The sequence below is a fragment of the Manis javanica genome, chromosome 2, assembly GCF_040802235.1.
Source record: "Manis javanica isolate MJ-LG chromosome 2, MJ_LKY, whole genome shotgun sequence".
Classification (NCBI taxonomy): domain Eukaryota; kingdom Metazoa; phylum Chordata; class Mammalia; order Pholidota; family Manidae; genus Manis; species Manis javanica.
This window is the reverse complement of record NC_133157.1, coordinates 177,211,541-177,228,001: the sequence shown is the minus strand read 5'-3', so window position 1 is coordinate 177,228,001 and position 16,461 is coordinate 177,211,541. Positions and strand designations below refer to the sequence as shown.

The following is a 16,461-nucleotide window of genomic DNA, read 5'->3' as shown; positions in this document are numbered from 1 at the left end:
AATCACAGGTACTGAGTAGATTGCCTGTATTTGAACCCCCGGTTCCTTTACTTACTAGTATTTTTACCTTCAGCAAGTGATGCTCTGTGCCTGTTCCCTCACCTATGAAATGGAGATGGTAATAATACATACTTAATAGGTGTTTCTGTATTAAATGAGTTAAAGGGGCAGTGCCTGACACATAGTAGATAGGGTATAAGTAATAGCTATTGTTATTTCTAACATACATTCTCAAAAGAAACTTTAAATAATAATGGCACATAAAGCTAGCATTTTGCTTGACATCCAAGATTACAAAATTAGAGTAGATTCTTAGCTATATTTTTATTCTGGAAGTATTTCTAAGGAATAATTTTTAGGTACCTACTTTAATATGCAGAGAAACTAGAATAGGGAAATTCTGTCTTAAACTCAGTAAGTCTATCGAATCTGCACCCTTAATTCATAATACAAGGCTATAGAAAAATAGTTCACTCCCAACCAAGAAATAAATTATGTCTCACTATCAGGTTGTTAAAACAAGTTATTCAGAATATATCTGCATGAAAAAGTTTGGAGTTTTATGCACTTGTATTTTTCAAGACCATTCAGCCAAGCTCTTAATGTGTTTAAATATATTGGGTTTAAGAAGATGTGACTATTAGTTACATATGTCCATCTTTTAAAAAACAAAGAGAAACACCTCCTGGAGCATCGGGTATTTTTATTGTTAATACAGGAAATCTTACAGCAGTTGCTGGCTTCTGGGTTGGATTTGGGCTTGTGAAACATAATACTGAAATTTCTGAATTTATTATCCTTAAAAACAAAAACAAGTAACATTTGTAAAATATGGACTCACTTAACCTTTCCTTTCTTTTGGTGGTTTTTGTAATAGATATTTTCATGATCATAGCCTCATTCTGCCCACTACAGGATGAAGGCCATACCTAGGTGCTGCCAAGCTTTGAGCATTGCTGTCCTTGGTCAGATGAGGTCACATTGTTCTTCAAAGGCTCTCAGCTCATCCCTTCATGTGTATTGATGGCGGCCCTTGCTGTATCTAGTATCCAATGGTCTCCATTCTGTCGTAAGTGTAGCGCATCAACATCGTAGATTGCTCCTTCTGTTCCTTCACATTTCTTATAACATTTCCCTCATTTTGACTTGATGTCCTCTCTTCATAGGTGTGTGTTATCTTCCAGAGGCTCCCCTCCTCCTCGTCTTCCACCCCCTCACAGTTTGTATCCTCAGCATAATTTAGAAGGACTTCGCTATAATTTCTCTATTCTACAGTAGTTACATATGTATAGATTTCACATTTTCAACCATCTCATATAGGCTCTTCTGTCTTTGTTTCTGTGACTACATTTTAGTGTAACTATCCATTTTATAGCAAAGGATATTTTATAGGTGATCAAGGTTTAATGGGTAAAATTACCTTCTTTAGAACCAAAGCCTTAGAAATAGAGGTTTATCTAGATTAGCCAATATTCTACAGTAAGAAAGTCCCAGGAGAAAAGTTGTCTCTTGTTCTAATATTGATCAACTTAAAGCTTTTTTTTTTAACTCCATTTTGCTAATACATCTATTAGTGATCATTCCTTTGGTAGACTTGATGTCTAGACAGGGTGTCACAGTAATGTAGAAATGAAGAGGATATTATAAAATAGGTATATGTATGTATATTTTACAACTGTTGTTTGCCTTTAGATTCTGTTTCTATTTTGAAAAAAAAATTAGGAAGGACAGAAGTAAGAAAACCTTTGCTTGGTTGGTTCTGGTATTTCTATCTGGTTTCTAGGTTAGATGGAGTGTGAGTCTGTGGGCACGGCAATGTGTCAAGAATTTGAGGGAGGTGTAGTCAAGGTGGAATACTGTGTAACTTCTGGTGTGGTTTGTGGACTGTCAAGCTCTCCACATGGCAAGATGGGAGCACTGTTGAGCCCACCTTCATTATCTTTGAGTAAATTCGGATATAAACATTGATGAGGTTAAAATAAAATGTATAGAAAGATCATCGAAGTAATTTGTGGACTTTCCACCAAGGAATAAGACAGTGAATTGCTAGCTATAGAAATAACATCAAACTCCAAGTGACATATACTTGGGGAATTAAAAGTTACTGGTGTATATTGTTTAATCCAACCTGTTCAATGGTTTTGCTTTCTTTAAAGTTTTACGCAATGTGGATTTAAGTGTTGGGAGGAAAAAGAAACTTTAAGGTGTTTTTTTTTTTTACCTTAGTTATATGGAAATAAGTATATATCCATTCTCAAAGGACAACCTACTGAATAACAACATTGATAATAATAATGAGGGTAATAGCGCCTGAAGTCTAGTGAGTGTTCAGGATGTGCCATGCTGAGCCTGTAACAGGAAGTACCTCAATTCGGTCCTCACAGAGTGCTCCGCAGTAGGGTGGTACTGTCCCTGTTCTACAGATACGGTGACAGGCCTTGAGAAACTAGCTTGCCAGGTGTCACCCAGCTAGTAGGTGGCAAGCCAAGATTCAGCTACCCTCACTTGACTCAAGGACTAACGCTTCTGTCTGTGTTGCCTGGGGCTGGTTCTCAGTATCTTTCATGCATGAACTTGGATAACTTAGCTAGCATCACCTTTCCTATTTCCTATAGTAAAGAGTCGCCATTTATTAAAAAAAAAAAATTGGTATAAACTTACTGGTCTCTCCATTTTATATTTGGAATACTTTTAGATTAACATAATACATGAAAAACTTTATTTTTTTTTGCTGCTTTGGGGAAGGCATGTTTTTGTTTTTTTCTGTCTTTGTAGTTTACAAATCTATTCTCGTCCATTAGGTTACACTTATACCAAAGTCTTTTCCTAAAAATTTGTTTTTGAAAGTAGTTGTAAGCAAACCTCTTTTTCAGTGTGTTATATGGCTAAATGTGAACTTGATTGCACTTTCTTCTTCTGAGAATAGTTATAGTGGTGAAGTTTATCTTGACAAATCTAATTAGCCATATCACAGTTCCCTGAAGTTGGTTGTATGCACCAGTTTTATTTAGCTGTTTTTCAAATGAAAGTTACTTAAATAAAAACATTTGGTTTTCAGCCCTTTATAGAAATGAATGTGCTGATGAGAATGCATGGGTATTTCCAGCCCATCCAGTTATCAAACAGTCATGAAATTAACAATGTAAACTTTTAAAAATAAACATTTTATATTTGAAATACTTTTAGATTTAAAGAAACATTGCAAAGATAGTACAGAGAGTTTCCATACACCTTTCACCAAGCTATAATAAACTTTTGATAATTCAGAATAGTTGGGAAAATCTTGTGTTCTGACCAGCTGATAATCTATGTATCCTAGAAAGATTGAAAACATTCAGATTTATCTAAGGGATTCAAATGTACAATGATACGTACCTCACTAAATTGATTGTGCTTTTTCTCTCTTTTCAATATTCTGTAGCTCTATAAAAACAGAAAACTGGACTGAATTTCTTCTGACTTTTAACGTACTATTAAAGTATTGTTTTAAAAAAATCAGTCTGCTACTTGACATTTCTTATAATGTAGAGGAAATTTCAGTTACTTGAAATTTATCATAAGTTTGAATGTATTGTTAGATTTATAAAAGCTGAAGTGATTTTTTTCTTTCCCAAAAATGTCTAAATACATGTATTTTTGTAGAAAATACAGTAGGGATGACATATAGGGTGCATTTTAGGTATAGAAGACCATATACACTAAGTTTATTTTCATGTGTATTTAAAAAAATACAGAAGTTTTCATGTCATTTCCATGAACATCTTATTTTTAGGTTAGCATTCCTACAATTTTATTTTGATCTGTTCTCTCAGACTTTTAAAATTTGACAAGCATAATAAGCACAGCATTTCATTTAAAGTGCAAGTTCATTTTCTTTTTTGGAAAGCATCTACTAATTCTGTTTCATTAACCGAATTATCTGTGAATCCATTCTAATGATTTTGTCTTGCTTCTGCCCACATCAAATCCTTATGATCTAATTTGTGTGAAAAATTTTAATGCGCATTGAAATTTCAAAGAAGTAGCTAAGTGTGAGAACTGGTTAGCCATGGAGGAAGGCTCACTATTTATTGCAAGGTGGTAGAATCAGAGCTATATGAAACTTATATTACCCTAATGTTTGCTTCTTTAACTACCAGTTTTACTCTTGACAAGAAAACTACCAAATACAGTTTATTTTATTTAACAAAATAAAATATACCCATAGAAATTCCCATAATGAGGATGTGTTGAATACAGTGTTCCCAGACATCATATGATACAATGAAATCCTTCAAGTTGTGTCAGCTTTGAGCATACAATGCATTTGGACCAGTGACCTGTTTTCCTTGAGCCCTGATGACTGGCCTTGCTATTACTGTTTGTTTCCTAGAAGTGAACTGCTTAGCCTTTTAAAATTACATTTCTGTAGAGAAGCCAAGAGCATGGGCATTGCTTACGTCGACTCTTTAGTAATGACAGAACAGTGCTTATGTGTTTTCCTCCCCTCTCCGCCCGCTTTGTATCCTTTTCATAGATGCACATCGGGAATTCCTTCACAGGCCTGCTTCTGGATATGTGCCAGAGGAGATCTGGAAGAAAGCTGGTAAGAATTGTTTAAAAACATGAGTTTAGTGTTCTGGCAGCTGTGTGCAGTTGTTAATGCAGTGATGTGAAGAATGACAAGAAAGGACTTTCCTGCTAACAGCAACAAAACAACAACCCCCCAACCCCAACAAAATTTAAAAATCCTGATTAATATTCTTTAACCAGGCCTGGTTAGAACTTGAAACAGTTTCTAGTAGCATCTGCTAGTACCACTGTAATTGAGAGACTAGCAGGATTTCTGTTGCAAACCCTATTTGTCAGGGGCCATAATGGTTTCAGGCTGAAATTTGGCATAAGAGATCTTTGCTTGCATGCAGTTTTTCCATCATTAGAAAAAAAGTAGTGTTTTAGAGATTAAATTGCATACTTTACCCTTTTCTCCTGAAATTTTTTTATTGAAGTGTAATTGGCATGTATCTCCTGAATTCTTAAAAAAAAAAAAAAATCACATCAAATCTAGTTGATGGGTGAAGCTCCCAGAGATTTTAGTTGGAATCGTTTGTTTTTAATTGACCTTCAGTGCTAATTAATATTCAGTGATAAGGGCTGCATTATTTTTTAGGTTGCATTCCATTTTTCCTTCCTGCATACACTTGTCCAATTTTCTTTGACATACTGCTCTACATTTTGAGGTAGATGTAAGTTCTGATGACCCACTGACTGATGGGCCTTAAAGAAGTTCAGAATTGACAGTCTTAGTGGAAAGCCAGCACTATAAAAGTTGACCAAACACCTTTTACAAACCAACGTGGGAGATAAAGCATAAACCTGTCTCAAGAGTTAAAGATGACAAACACAGACGGTGGTTTTGAGCTGCTGTAACTCCAACTGCCAGTATAGTTTGTCTGAATTGAGAACTGGAAAATGCCATTTCTACACATGGTCAGATGGGCATAGGGCTGGGAACCCTAATTAATCAAGGATAGTAAGAGTCAAGGGAAAAGGGGTTTTGTTCCCTACAAAAGATTTCTCTTTGGGTTTTGATTTGACCCAGCTGTGTCTGTAGTTCATGCAGCTTGCTAACTCTTAGTTCACTTGGCTCTTATCAAAGTGTTTCTATAGATTTTTTCTAAGAAATACTTGTTTTTATAAAAGTGATAAGGAGTTTCAAAGTCTGATAGTATGCTAGGCTTGGTAATTTAATTGATAACCAGAAAGCTCTCTTGTATGCCCAATATATAAATCAGATAGATCCATTCAGCTTAAATGTTAAATATAAAAGTTGCTCAGCTCCATAGTCCACCAGATTTATAACATCACTTCTAAGATTTTCTATGTGGGTAGTAGTCATGGGACACTCCTAAGCTGTTAAAATGTGCTGGATGCCACCTACCTATCTGGAAAAAGAATTGCTACATCTTCCTTCTGATCATTTTTCTTCCCCATTTTTAAGTTGTCAGTGCAACTTAGACCAATAAGAGGTACAAAGAATTGCTGTTTTGGACAGTAGAAGGGTGACTTCTTATGTTGAGAGTTTTCCTCTGCATTTCCCTTATTTATGTGTATTTAAGTTAAATCCTTGGTAGTTCATAAAGAAAAATTGACAGTAAAGTCTTATGTAACCCAAATTCCTTTTGTGTTACTATCTGCTCAAGTCTTTGACTGCTATTAAGTGAGAGCAGATTTTTCTGAATATACCACCTCTGTTGGAAAGTCAACTGAATAGTTATACACAAAGGAAGTCCTACTCTAAGTGGTAAGCAATTGGAAGCGGATTTAAAACTGCACTATGTACTTTCCACTTAATCAGCTGTTCTTTTTTTTTTTAACTTGACGTGTTGTAATCTATTGAGTCCACTATTATTTTTCTTCACTGTCTGTTTTGTGGGATTCTGAAGCCAGTTCTGGGTATACACGACATTGTGGGGACTTTGAGAGTAGAGAAAGAGTAATACTTGTTTATTTTGTGTCCATGTAACTCTGAGAAGGGTTAAACCTTTTCAAGCAAATGTTTGGGGTATTTTGTAGATGTGCCCGTCATCTCTCTCAGGTCATCTGTCTAGAGTATGACTTGGAAGTGGTGTTGATTAAATTCGTATTCTTCTCAAAGTGGTATCCCTAATCTGTGTAAGAACAATTTGGGAATAGTTTTCTGTGGATGGATGCTAATATTAAGGAGTATCTGTTAAATCCCCCAAGTATTTAGATGACAGTTTCATCCAGAAATCTCGAGTAACTGCTTATAATATTTTTATAGGCTCTTAAAATTCATTTCTAGTGTTCTCACAGTGTCGAGGCTTCTGACATGATGAAAACACAGAATGTGACATCTGAATTCAGCTTGTTACAGTTTGTGGGCAAAATTTTCATTTTGGCTTTTTAGAAAAAAATTAGGAAATTAACATAGAAACAACACAATTATTCAACCTACAAATCCTATTCAAATTTTGCATGTTGCCCAAATACAACTTTCATTTCTTCACAATGAAAGTATTATACATTACCTTTGTGGCAAAAGATAAGTAAATAAAAAATAAATTTTACAGCATTTGAAAAATGTCAAAGGAGTAGAGCGCTCAAAATTCAGTGTAGTATAACCAGTGGTTCCTTTTTCACAGAAAATTACAATTGCGAAAGTATATCTGGTGCTTGAAAGTGTATTGTATAGTATTTTACACCATTTTATTTTGAAATGATATCAAATTTGCCAGAAAGTTGCAAAAAATAGTATAAAAAATTCCCTTATACCTTTCACTTAGTTTTTCCTATATTACCATATTTGCTTTAATATCCTCTTTTCCACTTTCCTTCTTTCCCTTCTCTGATACACAGTGTATAATTTTTCCAACCATTTGAAAGTAGGTTGTAGATGTGATGACCCTTTACCCTAAACATTTAGTGTGTGTTTCCTAAGAAAAAGGACATTCTCTTACGTTGCCAAAATTAGGAAATTAACATAGAAACAACACAATTATTCAACCTACAAATCCTATTCAAATTTTGTATGTCGCCCAAATAATACAACATAATAACTATGTATTTGGACTCCTATCAAATGTTGAAGGCCACATCAGTTTCTCCCTAAAAGTAGTATTTTTTAAAGCAACACCAAAGGTAAAGAAACATGCTCTAAAGTTAGCAAGGATCTCTATAAAATTGGAAAAAAATTCTAACATAAAGATGGTTTTAAAATTCAACTGAAGGTTTTCTTCAGTATATTTCCTTTTCAAAGGATCAGTGAATGTTTGCAGTTGGTAATAAATATTCAAGCACCTTGCAAATGTCCTACCAACTCTCTTTGCTGATCTGTATATGCCTGTGGGATTAGAAAAGGAATGCATAATTTAAATATAAATTGCCTGATTTGCATACACAATTAGTCAAGCTACAGCTTTGATCGTAAGCAAAAATTATTGTCCTGTATTACCACTTAGATAGAATTTTAATTCACCTTGAATATTCAAACCAAATTAGATCCTGGCTATATAGTTAGAAGGGCAGTACTTCCCTGGTGCCCCAAGTCATTTGTGATAGGATAATAAAGGCATCTTTTCACCTCCTGGTAAAGAAAGTGCCGCAAGTTCTGTGCACTACTTAGTTTCGATCCAGATTTTAAATGTGTATCTTAAAGTAACCAACAAAGGCTTAACATATCTGAGTTAATATTTCCAGTCTGGACCTTTCCCTTTATGTTTTAGTTTAGAAGACTTAGTAGGCGGTAATCGTAAATGAATAAACTTCAGAAATAATGCTATGAGAATGACAGAAATGACAAATGTCATGCCAGCTAATTACTAGTGGAGAGTTTTTGATGATCCTCAAGTCATGGACTGTAAATGTGTAAAATAAACCATAGAAATTTAAGAAATCACAGGAGTACTTGCATCTCTTATATTTTTAATCTACAGTAAAACATTTTTATTAGGAATCTATGTTTTTAATTAAACAGAACATTTAATTAAGGTGCTTTTTAAGTGGGTGAAACAATTAAGTACAAACACTTGAATGAAACATGTCATAATTAGTTTTAATAGAGTGTTAATTGGTACTAGGTTTGCCAAGTTAATAATTACTGCTTATTAAATTTTCAATTAATCATTGTCATTTTGCTTTGAATAAAGATGAAAATTAGATAAACTAATTCAGGGGGAGGATATTTTTCCCTTGTTAATTAGAACAGTTAATTTTTTAAAATGGAAATGACTTGTTTTAGTTGTCAATCTTATGTTGTACATTAGTCAAATCTTTGCACCCTTCCCACAGCCAAAAGTAAAGAGCTAATTTGACACCTTGCAAGTTTATCGTCAGGCCTGATTGTCTTTGCCTGATTCAATTACATTTGTTTAGTGCAACAGGTGGTTATACAAAACTGTGTATATATTTTATTAAGTAGATGGATGACAACTTAAAACTGGGAAATGAGAAAATGGCTTTTAAAAATCCCTATCATTTAGTCTGTGAAGGCATCTATCCACATTACTAAGGAAGTGACTTAAGAAAAAGAAAAGCTGGATCATCTTTCATCATTGATTTTCTTTAAAAGGTCTGCATTATCTTAATTACTGTATGAATTACACTATTGCGCTGTATTCTTTACCAGCAAAGTAATTGTTTGCACTTATATGTGGGTATGTGTAAAATCTGTTCTCTTCCTCTTTTTTTCCTGAATGCTTTACTCATGTACTTTGTATGTTCATGCTGACCTATAGCTTTACGGCAAACCGCCTTCTTTCTGTGTCTAAACTATCCAGACAGGTTTCTTGTTATTTTTGTCCTTTAACTACTTAGTCTAGTCTCATATCCTTTCTGGAGGTACTAGATTGCTAGAAAAGGTGTAGTAAACATGATAGTTTAAAAGCTGTTCCTCAAAGTACAAATTCAAGAGAAGAATTTCACTCTTTTTCTCTTAACTGAATTTCAGAAATTTGGTTTGTTAGAGAATTGCCCAGTACTTGGGGTGAGAGTCACACCTGTTCTCTAGAATTCTGTTTAACAGCCATCAGTCTCCCAGGTCCTGGCTAACCGAGCGTCTTCTCTTGTCCGATTGGGCCCACCTGGCACACAGAGGAGGCCGTCAACGAGGTGAAGCGCCAGGCAATGACCGAGCTGCAGAAGGCTGTGTCCGAGGCCGAGAGGAAAGCCCATGACATGATCACGACCGAGCGCGCCAAGATGGAGCGCACGGTGGCCGAGGCCAAGCGGCAGGCGGCAGAGGACGCGCTGGCTGTCATCAATCAGCAGGAGGACTCCAGTGAGGTGAGGCAGCGGGCTTCCAAGGGAAGGAGATTCCCCCCCACCCCCCCACCCCGAGAGTGCTTGTTTTGATTCTAGGAGATCACAGCCGCAGACGGATATTGCATTTTAGACAAACAGATCTTTGGGGGGAAATTAGAGTAATTTGGGGAGTCCTGGCCCTTGTGGAATTGATCAAAGACCTAAAAGAAAAACTCTTCCCAAAAGGGTTTTTAATTTATTCGGTGGGTAACAGATGAAAGTGAAATTCTAAAAACTTCCAGCACTTAGCTGGGTGTGGGTATATGAGTGTGTTAGCATTTGTACATGGTTTCTTTGTATAAGCTGTGCTCTCCAAAGACATACTGTATGCCTGGGGTCAAAGTCACTTCCTTAACTATCGGTCTTCCAGTTCAACGCTAAAACAGTGTTTGCATCAGTTTGACATTTGTAAGCGATCTTCTGCAGTCTGTTTTAAAACATTATTTGTAATAACCATCACGGCGATCATGTCATAGTATGTCAGTGCCCGAGGTAATATTATTTGGTATTATTCCAGTACACTAAATACATACACAGTCTGAATGGCTCAAGGATCTGGTAAATAGCTAAAACACAACATCTAACAGTGCTTTTAAAAATAGAGCCTATAAAGTCCAAGCAATGTTGTCATGCTCCACATTCATTAATATAGCACCGTAGCCCCCAACGCCAAAGTAACTTTAGATAAAGGACTACAATTAGCTAGTTCACACCAAGCTGAACTAGCAAAACCATAAACTGATAAATCAATGGTCTACTACAATGCACATCTATAATTTGTGAGGGAGAATAAGAATTTAATTTGTACCAGGCTTCTCTCTAGATGAAAGACCCTGCGGGAATCACTCGATGCCCAGAGTTTCTATTTAATGTGTAGCAGATGAATAATCGGGACAAAAGGAATTGATTTTCAACATTTGAAAGTTTCTCAGGAAGAGAGGGACAAAGGGAAGTTTATCTACCCTTTATCTGCTGACTTTTCTATTGTCAAATGAAGCTAGACATAAATTTGGTTCTAACTGGCATCTTTTGGCTAAGAGATTTAAGGACCTTGTTTTGTGTTTTTAGAGAGAAAAAACATTAATATCCTTGGGAGACAATTTGTCCTGCGACATTCAAGTTAGTAATACTGTGAGGCACAGTTGTTGGCCATCATTACAACTGTCACTTTCACAGGCACATTTTAGGGCTGTTATGTATTTTAAGAGTACCTCATAGGTCACTAAATAGCAAATATAAATGGCAAGGAAGAATTTGAGAATTAAAGTCATTGTATTCAATTAATGACATGCAGTATTCCTTCAGTATCTATAAGCCTTGTGTCTTTATACCTAACACCTATCCAGAAAAATACATGATCTTGACACCAGTATTTTGCACTATAAGAAGATGGTATATCAGACAATAGCTGTAAGTAGTAGAGAGGATGGAAAAAACCTAGATATGACTAATCTTCTATAGTAATTGTTTCTCTTTTTGGCTCTCTTGGGAAGTTAGTCTTTAGTGTGATACTATCCTTGTCTTACGTGACACTTTCCCAAGGGCTTTTAAGGCAGACTGTGGTAAGAAAAAGGGTTTGGATTTCAGAGGACCAAATTTAATTCCTGGCTCCATCTCTTAGAATTCTGTCATTTTGAGAGAGCCACTAAGCCTCTAAAAGCTTTGGTCTGGAGAATGAGTGAAAGTGTTTCATACAGTAGCTAGAACCTTGAGACATGATAATTTTATCGTGTCACAGGTGAGGAAATGCACCTGCCTGGAGTTAAACACTGCTAGGACATGGCAGAATCTAAACTGGAATTCAGCATGTTGTCAGTTCTTACTTGGTTTTATAACAACAAAATAAGGATTTTTTTCATAAGGACCATTAAGATAATCTTTGGGTGTAAATAAGGGCAACTTAGGTCTCTTTTCTCACTTTACTTCTCCTTAAACTGTGAGACCATTTTTAAAACTTGGGGTTCGGGGTGGACACTTGGTTTCTCAAAGGAGTAAGTCTCTTCAAAAGTAATATAGGCCTTTTCCTCAGAATATGAGAGCAAGAAATGGAAGAGAGACCTCATTTGAATGAAGCCGAGACTCCTCTAGACTTAGACATAGTCTGCACACACTTACCGTGAAAGTGGTTTGATTAGGGGGTTTGAAAAAGAAGTAAAGGTTTCCACTAGCCCTAAGTTAATGTCATTAATTCTCTTGTGGACAATGTCCTAGAATAATCTGTGTTCCTGGTATTAGGTTTAAGCTCTACCTTTTACCCAATTGTTAGCTTAAATTTATAGTCAAATTATCTTTCCACCCGCTGAAGAATTCTTTATTTTTAAGCCTGGGGACACAACTTGGAATCCCACCAATTGTTTTTCTGCACCCCGCTATTTTCTCACTTGGGAATGTGCATCTTTTCATAGGAATGACCTGATAGCCATCCCAGCAGTGATGCCAGCAACTCACCTCAAGCCTAGAAAGCTCCCCCGGCCCTCTGGGGCAGAGCCAGAGCAGATCTGGCTTCCTCTGGCCTGGGCGGAGCACCCCATTTGGCTTCCACCATGGTTGGCCCTGTGCTGGGGAACCTGTTAGGTCAGGACCGCATGGTGCTGTGATCTGCAGAGAAGACAGTGCAGCTGTTTCTCAGAATTCTATCTTTCCATTTTCAGGGAGTTTCTTGGATTTTAACCATTCAGCACCAAATAAGACCCATGGATTATTGTGCTTCAGAAATTTTAGGAATTGTTCTTTGTGTTCTTAGGAATAAATGAGAGGATCTGGCCACCATGGTTGAAAAAACCATATATTCCCATTAAATAGAGGAGCCATTGATTTTAAAACTCAGAAATTAATGGACATTTCTTTAAAAAATTAAAAATCTTAAAAAAAATTGTATTTGTAACTTTCCCAGGGCAGTTTGTTAGTTGATACATATAACTCTAAATTGCTTATTTAATCCAGTTGTTCATTTATTCTTTCAATAACATTTTTTGAGCTTTTATGTTGGTGACAGTGCTGGGCACTAACGCAGGCACAGTGGTCTCTGCTTTCATGTTGGGTGCAGTTCATTAGAGTCAAATCACTAAATTATGAATTTTAGTAGGTTTAGTGTGAAAGCATCTGGAAATTAAGTTTTATTTCATCTGATACTGGTCAGCAGCTGCTCCACAATCCGTGCCACCCCTCATTGCCTCTTCACTGCCTCCTTGGGCAGTGGGTATGTCAGTGCCTCTGGGCGGGGAAGAAGTGAAAAGACGGGAAGAGGTTTTCCAGGCTTTGAAGGTGGGATCGCTAGGTGGCTGATGAGTGTTCTGGAAGGAATACTCAGGCTGCAGTGCAGAGAAAGATCAGAGGAAATGAAAAAGAGGGAACAGTCTATTTCAGGACATAGATGGGATGAAGGTGGTTGGATGAAGATGGCTGGTCCATGGCTCAAAGGGTGGAGAAAATTGGATGCATTAGATGGAAACCCATGAGATAGAATGGGCAGGATTTGATGGTTGGTTAGCTCTCCAGGAAGAAGAGGGGATATATAAGGCTTAGGATATATACATTACATGATCTTACTGGCTCCGATCTGCCCCAGGTGTGTATATGAGTGGTGAAGGAGTTAACTTTTCTTCATGTCTTATGTATAAACAACATGAGTTAAAACATTTTAAAAAATTCAAAGTAATTATTTGGCCCGGCTAGACAGACACATCTCTGTGAATTGGAAATACAGCACAAAGGCTTAATTAAATAGTTAACACTGTTTAATGTGAAAACCAGGATGGTACCCTGTGTGGTACATAAAGGTAGGGTACAGGGTTGAGTGAGACAAACCACTTTACTCCTGTTGGCCCCATGTAATTACGGGCACAATTAGGATTGCCTCCTGACCCTCTCAAATGTTCTGGTTTAGATGATAACTTACATAATCATACCACTTAAAGTTCAGGGTCAGGCAATTAGATGATCGTCTTTTGCTAGTGCAGCCCAGAGGCAAATGGCTGCAGAAGGAATACAGGAGGCCTGAATTCTGGCTCCAGCTCAGGTGCCATATCAGGGTCCTTGGATGATTCCTTTCATTCCTGTCAGCCTGCGTTTCTGCTTAAGGAGTGAGATGCTACTTCCTTGCCTCACTGTGTTCAGAAGACTTTTTGACACCAGCATTTTAATTTAAAGTGTTTTGAGAGCTCTGACACAGGCACCATTCATTATCTGCTCGTATTTCCCACAGTCCTGCATCACAAGATACACTCAACTTTTCCAACTGAAACAACTTTTCCAACTGAAACAGCACTGTTTTTTCCCTTTGCCCCATCTCTTATCCAAGTTATATATGATCTCTATAATCTGAATCTTAACAAGTACATACATAGATAATGTAAGTGCACTAATTATTATTCTCCCCTTCATAGCGACTTTTAGAAGGAACCTGAGCTTTGGAATCAGAAGACCAGAGGTCTAGACTAAGCTGGGCAGCTCATGTGTTCCTTCTGTGTTGTATGTGTTAAGGACAGATGCTCATAAATTCCACTCTGTAACTTCTGAACTTGATCTTCTCTTTCTCCTTGTTTTCACATATATATTACGGACTTAATGATGCTCATTCTGCTTAGAAAAACCAGTGTTTCTGAAAGGTAGGCAGTAAAGAACAGAGAAGGTCCAGCAGCAGAAGAGAGGAACTGGGAAGAAGAGCAGGAAGAAAATGTGGAGTCGGGATTGAATAACGCATGGATATTTTTAGCAGGTCTGCGTAATTTATCCAGATGGGGACACTTTTTGGAACAAAAGGGGTACTCTTTACCAGGATAGACCAGTTGTGTACACCACCCTGTCCCAGCCACATGGGAACTTGTAGTCAGCAGGTTGTTGGGGTGGCATGAAGTGTGTGTGTCTGAGGGGAAACTCTACAGGGTGTGGTAGACAGTGCTTTCTGTACTCCCGTGAGTCAGGCAGCATTGACAGTGCTTTCGTGTTCATTTTGCAGCCAAGAAAAGCTGAGTCTTGGTGGGTTAGGCCTTTGTTCAGGGCCTCACAGCGTTAGTGTGAGCTGGTCCTCAGCCCAGGCTGCCTGCCTCCCAGGCCACCTGATTAATAGCCACATGGCAGTAGTGGAGATTTTTTTTCCTGATTGTGTACTAGTGTATCTTGTTTCCTCGTTGGACTTCCTTCAGATTATTCCTACTAGTGTTCTAAATATACTTCATTTTATAGACTGATAATTGTTATTATAACAGAATGATACTGGACTTGGAGCAGACATCTAAGCAAGGTGATATTTTCCATACTTTCTTTTTTCTAGCATATTGCATAGCTCACCAAGAATGTAAAGTCATCATTAGCATAAGTCAATCAAAAGAAAGGAAATTCACCATATCTGGCTATCTTAAACTGTTTACTTTTCCACATTCATTTCTGGTTTGTATACATGTATAGTTTGTTCCCAATGAACACTGTCAGATAGGACATATTTCAAAAGAACCCGCTACAGCTCTTCTTTAAGACCCATAAGTTGTTCTAGCTTCGGGGATTGAATGAAGCAGGTGGCTGGACATGGGCATACAGCAGATAATAAATATTTGTACTGTTCCAACAGTTCTTAATTTTAAACTGCCAAAGTGATATTTTTCCCTCAGCTTGTAACAGCCTTTATTCATTTTTCCTACATAGGGGCAGAACTGCACAGTTCGTATAAAAAGTTGGGGAGTTTTGTGTCATGCAGAAACTGTGATCAGATCTTTAAACTTTGTATTTCCAGAACCTGCCAAGTCCTAATAGTGTTAGTACATCACTCTAAGACGTTCATCTTCATTACTTTATAGAATTAGTGGACCCATCCCCCATGGAGTCTGTGCAGTATGGCCCAAACTGTGGAATTGCCACCTTCCTGGACTCTGTAAAATATGGTTACTACACAGGAGTCACCCAGCACAGCCCATTTAAAGCCCCATTGGTCCCCAGAAGAGTTTGGAGCCTTCAGAGCATGAGTTATGATTTTTTCACAATAATATTTTTGTTTCATTTATTAAAAGGCCAGCTATTGGAATCTGTAGATGTTCATGGTGTAGTGGACGAAGCACCGGGCCCGGAATGACCTTGAGAGGCTCACCTCTTTGAGCTGTGGATTTCTCATTTGTAAAATTAGGTTAATGTTTATGTGGCCCAGTTTGCAAGGTGATTGAGACATGCAAATAAGAAGAGAAATATTTTTATAAACAAGTCACTTTATGAATGAGCAATGTATAAATGTGGGAGAGAGATGAAAAACCAAGCAAGAAGCTATTTTAATGAGAAGGGCAGGGAAGGAATTGAATAGTAGCCATGAGATTGGAAAGGAAGGGAGACCATGGAAGGTTTTTTGGGGTATGGCACTGAGGGGTTTGTAAGGGCTAAAAAGAAAGGATTTTCTGATAAGATGACAAAGTTTTGGGCGTGAGTATTGCCAGTGACTGAATTGGGGCACACCAGAGGATCGGGTTTTGGGGACACTGACTGACTGAGGTGACAGAGGAGCAAGTATCCTGATGGGTGTGCAGAACAGGCACTTTCTCCAGGGCTGGAGAAACAGGCATGAAAATCTTTTTTTTTTCCTACAGCTGATAGTTGAAACCATGAGATCTGACAAGGGAGAGTGTGTAGGAAGGAAAGGCTGTTTCTTTTCTTCCTGCACCCCACCCCACCCCCACCAGC

General features: G+C 37.4%; 1 protein-coding gene across 1 annotated transcript in view; it reads left to right on the top strand.

The window, feature by feature from the left end:
* Window positions 1–16,461, top strand: part of RUNX1T1 (RUNX1 partner transcriptional co-repressor 1) — a 125,688-nt gene that overhangs the window by 102,458 nt on the left and 6,769 nt on the right. The window contains 2 exon segments of the mRNA XM_036995462.2: window positions 4,517–4,585; window positions 9,593–9,783. Coding sequence (XP_036851357.1) covers window positions 4,517–4,585; window positions 9,593–9,783 — 260 coding nt within the window.